This window comes from Trichechus manatus, unplaced genomic scaffold, assembly GCF_000243295.1.
Source record: "Trichechus manatus latirostris isolate Lorelei unplaced genomic scaffold, TriManLat1.0 scaffold00010, whole genome shotgun sequence".
NCBI lineage: Eukaryota > Metazoa > Chordata > Mammalia > Sirenia > Trichechidae > Trichechus > Trichechus manatus.
In genome coordinates, this window is record NW_004443946.1 from 29,018,019 (window position 1) to 29,025,045 (window position 7,027).

General features: G+C 38.7%; 1 protein-coding gene across 4 annotated transcripts in view; it reads left to right on the top strand.

The window, feature by feature from the left end:
- GPATCH2L (G-patch domain containing 2 like) overlaps positions 1–7,027 on the top strand; it is a 67,592-nt gene that overhangs the window by 20,703 nt on the left and 39,862 nt on the right. For all 4 annotated transcript variants that reach the window (XM_023726402.1, XM_012560041.2, XM_023726401.1 and 1 more), the window contains 3 exons: positions 1,108–1,284; positions 3,076–3,155; positions 5,915–5,982. In XM_023726402.1, the coding sequence (XP_023582170.1) occupies positions 1,108–1,284; positions 3,076–3,155; positions 5,915–5,982 (325 nt within the window). The remainder of the gene's footprint in view (positions 1–1,107; positions 1,285–3,075; positions 3,156–5,914; positions 5,983–7,027) is intronic.

Genomic DNA, 7,027 nt, shown 5'->3' on the forward strand with positions numbered 1-7,027 from the left:
GTTTTGGATTGAGAAGCATTCATGGACTTTGAATCCTCAGGTTTATTTATGCTCATGAGGATGGTATATGGGAGGCAGTTTAGTTTGTGGTAAAGACCTCAGACTTAGGAGTTTGTCAGGCTTTGGGTTCAAATCGTAGCTTCTTTGTTGGCTCATTTTACCTTGACTTCTCTGGGCTTTAGTTGCCTTATTTGTAAATTGGAGTTAGTGTAAGGTTTAGAAGAGGTGATAAGATATATTTATAGATTTTTAGTTCAGATCCTGGTATGTTCTAAGGGCTTAGTAAGTAGTAGCTTTATTAGTTTTTACTATTAAAAGCAGTCCAGTCTGACACACTATGACATTTATCTGAAACTAGTTTGATGTCCCAGTTTTCATCATAATATGATCAAGAAGAAGGACCAAAACAGTATTTTTGTTCTTTGGTTTTATTTTAAAAGAATAACCAAAACTATAGTGCTGCGAAATCATCCTCCCATTTAGTTTTTTCATAGAGCATGTTAAAAGTTCAGCTTATCGAACCACAACCTTATCTACCCTGAGTCCAGAAGAACTAGATGGTGCCCAGCTACTACTACTGACCGTTCTACTCAGGGCCACAGTTGATGGACCCTGATAGAAAGGGAGAAAAATGTGGAACAGAACCTCAAATTCCTAAAAAAAAAGAAAACCAGACCTGCTGGGTTACTTGAGACTGAAAGACTCCCCGAGACTATTGCCCTCAGATGCTCTTTAAACCTAAACTAACCCCTGAGGTCAGGTCACCTTGTAGCTAAATAACAAATGGGCTAAAAAAAAGAATATCACCTGTAAGTACTCTACATCTTTCAAAAAGTCACTTATATGAGACCAAACAGGCAATAATTACTTTAAACAAAGATGAGAATGTAAAGGGGCAGGGAAACTAGATTAATGGAAACAGAACAACCAAAATGGAAGTAATGAGAATGTTCATGTATTGTGAAGAATATAACCAATGTCACTGAACAACTTGTATAGACATTGTTGAATGAGAACCTAAACTGCTATGTAAACCTTCACTGAAAACATAATAAAATATTATTAAAAAAAAAAAGTTCAGGTCATGATGTGATCTGTTTATTTTAGGGGATGATGAACAGAGTGATTGGTTCTATGAAGGAGAATGTGTCACAGGATTCACTGTCCCTAATCTTCTACCCAAGTGGGCGCCTGATCATTGCTCTGAAGTTGAAAGAATGGACTCTGGATTGGATAAACTTTCAGATTCCACATTCCTTTTACCTTCTCGACCAGCTCAAAGAGGTAGGTTCTGCAGGGACCAAAAATACTCTTTATGCTTTTTTATTTCTCTTTGCTGGGAAGAATTGTCCTATGGCGAGCATACTCACACCTGGAGGGACACAGTAACTCTGAAGTTTGGGCTAGGCCAGGGATTCTTCTAGAGGATTCAAGGGTGAGCCTCAAAGCTTGAGGTTCTCTCCATTCCCACCTAAACCAATCCACGGGGACTCTTGGAATATATATTAGCAGGACAGTTGTTCAGCTTGCCAGTGCCGTTTGTCCTGGATTGTATGAAGCCTAGCAGCATGTCACTGCTTCTTATCCTGCTGTGAAACTGATGGGTTGTTAGTACCTGATGGAAGTCTGAAGGATTGGACCTTGGAAGAGAACAGATTTTAGTAAGAACATTCACATGCAAGGTATAATGACATTTTTTAATGGATGATTTAAAAATATTTCTTCAAATAATTTTATTTTAATAATTCTATTACTAGATGCTTTAACATAAACACATTCTTTCCCTTTGTCCTTCCTTCAGTTAAGATGCAGCAAGGGGGGTGGAAAGAGCCTAGGACCGAGGAGAAGGGAATGTGGTAATATTCTTCTTGGTACTGTATACCTAACTCTATGACTGTGACAAAGTCACTTCATTTCCTTGGGATGTCAGGGTCATCTTTTATGATATGTGAATTGAACAAAACTGTTTCAGATGTTTATTTATTTATTTTTTAAGTCTATTAATTTATGATTCTAGGATTCCCAGTAGTCAGTAATCAGCCAGTTAGTCATCAAGTATTTGTTGAACACCTGTTGGTGATCAGATTTCCACTAAGAGCTATAAACTCTTATTATATAGGATTTTGTTATGATGAATTTGGGTGTTTGAAAGAGGTGCTTTTGCCTTCTCAAAGCAACTGGTTCTTGGTGAAGACTATTTCCTGGCTTGAGGCACATGGTTTACTAACTTAATAGATTTCATCGAACATTCCCATGAACATTTCTGAAAGTCCTCTATGGGCCACTTAAAATACATATAAATATGCAAGAACGGCAAGAAGAGGAAACTTCAAATGGCCTATACCTGACACCTAGAGACGATGCCGCTGATAGCATTTCGTTGTGGATTCTTCCAGTTGTTTTTTCTGTGTTCAGAACACATATAAACCAAAGAAAAACCCATTGCTGTCTAGTCAGTTGTGACTCACAGTGACCCTATGGGATAGAGTAGAACTTGCCCATAGAGTTTCTAAGGCTGTAATCTTTATGGGAGCAGACTGCCACATCTTTGTCCCACAGAGCGGCTGGTGGGTTCAAGCCATGGTTTAGCAGCCGAGTGCTTAACCACTGTACCACAAGGGCTCCTTAGGACACATACAGTAATTTACAAAAGTAAGATTATATTATATATACTATTTTTACCATTTTATGAATTAGAATGTTTTTGAGGTAGTAACAAACATATAATTTAAAAACTATTACTAATGCCTTATATTTGTGGAGTGCTTTCAGTTGAAAGAGTACCTTCCTTGTACTGTTTCATTGGGTCTTCAAAACATGCCTGTGAGATAGGACTGAGCAAGTAATTATCTGTTTTATAGATGAAGATGCCCGGGTCAAATGTAAATGACCTAAGATCATACGGCTAGTGACAAAGGCATAGGAATAATAAATCCTTGGCAGGTAGCTTTGTGATACTAGTTTAAGGGTCACTAAAGTACAGTCCTGTGGTAAGGCCTTTAGTGTGCTAGAAGCAGACGTTTGCTTACGAATTTTCTGCATTCAGTAACTGAAGCTTTTCTTCTTTACTTTTAGGATACCATGCACGCTTGAATCGTCTGCCTGGAGCTGCAGCCCGATGCCTCAGAAAGGGGCGAAGGAGGCTTATTGGGAAGGTGATAGCTCTTACTGTTTACTAGGCTCAGTGGGAAGATAATATTCCTTATGGGGTTTGTGTACCCTATTGCTAATCAAAGGGTTTGCACAGCACCCTGGAGTTAGTTAAGCAAACTGGAATGTTTGCAACTTCTTGAGGGTGAACATTATGTGGAAAATGAATGGATGCACACATAAAAGATGAAGCTTAATTCATACAAAAGTTCTGACAGAGCAAACCTGTCGTTACAGTGTCTATTGTCTATAAATTTGCAGGCTTGATCTCTGTCTGTTCTGCACTTTCAATTGATCTTGTATTATTATTGTATAAGTTAAAATACTCTTGGCATCTTTATGACTCCTTCTGGATTCATGAATGTGTCTTTGTTCTATCTTTTGGTCTTTCATCCTAGAATTGATTAAAAAAAGGAAAAAAAAAGATCTCTATTTTCAAGAGCCCCTGCTTGGCCATGGGGGCAGGAACATGTAACATTTATTCAGTTCTGCCTTTGTCAGGGACTGGGCAGGGCACTAGTTTATCAGCTCATTTAATCCTCCCAACAACTTTATAAAAAAGGTAATATTCCCCTTTAGTGGGTGAGGAAAACTTAGGTTCAAGAAGTAAGGTCTGATATTACCCATCCAGAAGTGGCAGAACAGAGATTTGAATCCAGGCTTTCCTCTCTTTTATTTTTTGTTCTAGCTTTGAGATTGAGAAATAGGGTAAGATTGGGGCTCATACCCAGTTAGAGAAGGTGGTGGTGGGCAGAAAGTAAGGGAGGGAGAGGTATTTGAGAGAATTGCTCTGCTTGTTCATTCAATAAAGCATTTAGAGTGCCTACTATATGGCAGACTCCATGACAAGCCAGGGATATAGCCGTCAGCACCACAGGCTGGCTGCCCTTAAGGAGCTATTATTTTATAGTCTAATCAGGGAGATAATTTCTGAAGTTTTATATATGTAAAAGAGATGAAGCTGTTGATTTCCAGATGAACTAGGATTCTTGTTTCTTTTTGTCTTTCGATTAAAATCCAAATCCCCAATTAGACATTTGACTGTTGGAACAACAATACCTTGTTCCTTTTGGAAACTCATTTTATAGACAATAAACTGCTACTTTTGCTAATTGGAAGGTTATCCCTAAGAGGACAGCTGGCAGGAGAGGAGTACATGGGGTAGAGGAAGCAGGAGTTTGGGAGTGGGGAATGGAGAAATGTATTTACTTTTCCTCTTTATTTGGAAAGGCTTGACAGATAATGTTCTCCTAACCACCTACCTTACTTTGTTTCAGCTCCTATAAAATCAGAGCCTTCCACTTCTATAGAAGTAAATCATTTCCTCTTGAAGGCTCCCTTTAGCTTGCCTGGAAGGGACCTAAGGCCTGTTGGATGTGCTTCTAATGATTTCAAATGAATAGGATAATATTTACTTGTTTCATTCATCTTCATCACCTTAAAGGGATATTTGTCATTTCTAGCAGAGGTCACGGCTCTGCCCCCACTCCCCCCATCTCTCTTCTCTTTTTCTAAATTATAATCATAAATAATGAGTTTCATTCACAGCTCCCCGCCAGCGAGCTGCTAATTACGCAAAGTACTGCTTGTAATTTACACAGTAATAAACTGTAAATTTAAACATTACGGCACTTTAAGTTAATAATTTTCCTGCTGTAACAAATAGCTCATTTTTTACCCGTCTTTCCCCTTGGCCCCCCTACCATGTCTGTGTCTGTGACCAGGAGGCTTGGCCGTAAGGGATGAAGAAAGAATATGAAGAATACAGTATATGAAACCTTTTCTTTTAGCTCCACTCCCACCTGGAATTTGACCTCACATTGATTTTCTCTAGCCAGTTATTGTGCTAAAGTGTGTGTCCTGATGTTTAGGCTAATTCATTGAAGAAATCAGTGGTCACTGACAAATAACGTTTTCGTAGAAACAAACGTGGTTGAGTAACAGGCTTGACATGCTTGACGTTCCTGCCTGTGACTTAGGCTCTCAACACTGTCTCATGTGTATGTAACTTTTATTCTGTATGTGTTGGTCTACTTTCTCAGATACTGCTAGTCACTGTGAATGTACTTAGGTTCAGTGCCTTCTGCCATTTTCCAACTTTCTGGAGATGATTAGTTTCTGAATAGCTAGTGTTGTTATGGGTAAGCATTCTTATTACAGTCTCGAGAACCCCAAATTCAAGAACCAGTTTATACAGACTTCTACTTTTATTTAAAGAAATAAAAAAAGGTGTTTAAGGAACAAAATACAAGGTGACAGGTTTTGTAAGTCACAAAAGTCCTTTGAAGTATATGCATTTAGCCAGCAGATATTTAGGTACTTAGCAGTGAGGGCTCAGTAAATGTTAATGAAGGCTGTTGGGGCTACAATGGCATAACTGTCAGGAGGGAGCTTGGTGTCCTAGCCTGTTAAAAATTGGCTGCTGTTGGATTTTTTAAAAAGTACTTCTACTCCTGTATACTTCAGTGACTACAGGAGGTATTACTCACTGTATTAAAACACCATACATAGTAGATAATGTTTATAATGACTTTTTTTGATCATTAACAAAAAATAACACTAGGGTAACATGTAATACTTTTAAAATATATCCCCATAAAAAGAGATAACAGTTGCTCTTGGATTTTAAGATTGACTTTGGACAAGTTCCTTTGAATTTGCCTTGGCTGGCCCAGTTATGGGAAAGCATGAGCTTGGTAACAGATTGGGCTTATTTATTTGTTTTTGTGATTGGATGATACTCTTGTCTTCCTTGTCTTTTCAGGAGACGAGCATAAGTACTTTGGGTACTGAGAGGATAGGCCACATCATTAGTGACCCTCGGCAGAAAGAGTAAGTGCTTATGTATTTATTGTCTGTCTTAGCCTATTCCTTGGAAAAGGAAGCAAAGGAAAGTTTTATGAAACAACCTAGAAATTAGACTTTAGAGCTGAAAGAGAAGATCTTAAAAGATTTATGACTTTATAAAGAGTTATAAACAGTTTATAACAGTTACCATGGCTAACATACTAAACCCATGACAGTAATTTTGTCTTCCTTTCTAGACAAGTTTTTATTTCTTTGCTTTTTATAGGAGCCCTGGTGGCACGGTGGTTAAAGCACTTGGCTGCTAACCAAAGTTTGGTGGTTCAAACCCACCAGCTGCTCTGTGGTAGAAAGATGTGGCAGTCTGCTTCCATAAAGATTACAGCCTTGGAAACCCTATAGGCCAGTTCTGCTCTTGATCTAGAGGGTCACTATGGGTCGGAATCAACTTGATGACAATGGGTTTGGTGTGTGTGGTTTTTTTTTTTGTTTTGCTTTTTATATCTATAGGTGTTACATTATAAAAGTAGTCTCCAGTAAGGATGTTATATTTTAAACTTATTTTTCTGTCTCTTAAAAAATTTTTTTGCCATGGGTGTCAGAGTAGAACTGGGCTGCATAGGGTTTTCAACAGCTGATTTTTCAGAAGTAGATCACCAGGCCTTTCTTCTGAGGCACCTCTAGGTGGTCTCAAACCTCCAACCTTTTGGTTAGCAGTTGAGAGCATTAACCGTTTTCACCACCCAGGGATTCCTTTTCATTTTTGTGTCAGTTTGTCGTACTGTGGTGGCTTGCGTGTTGCTGTGATGTTGGGAACTATGCCACTGGTATTTCAAATATCCGCAAGGTCACCGATGGTGGACAGGTTTCAGTGGAGCCTCCAGACTAAGACAGACTAGGAAGAAGAACCTGGCAATCTACTTCTGAAAAAAATTGACAGGTGAAAACCGTATTAATAGCAGTAGAACATTGTCTGATATAGTACTGGAAGAGGAGCCCCTCAGGTTGGAAGCACTGAAAATACCACTGGGGAAGAGCTGCCTCCTCAAAGTAGCGTTGACCTTAATGATGT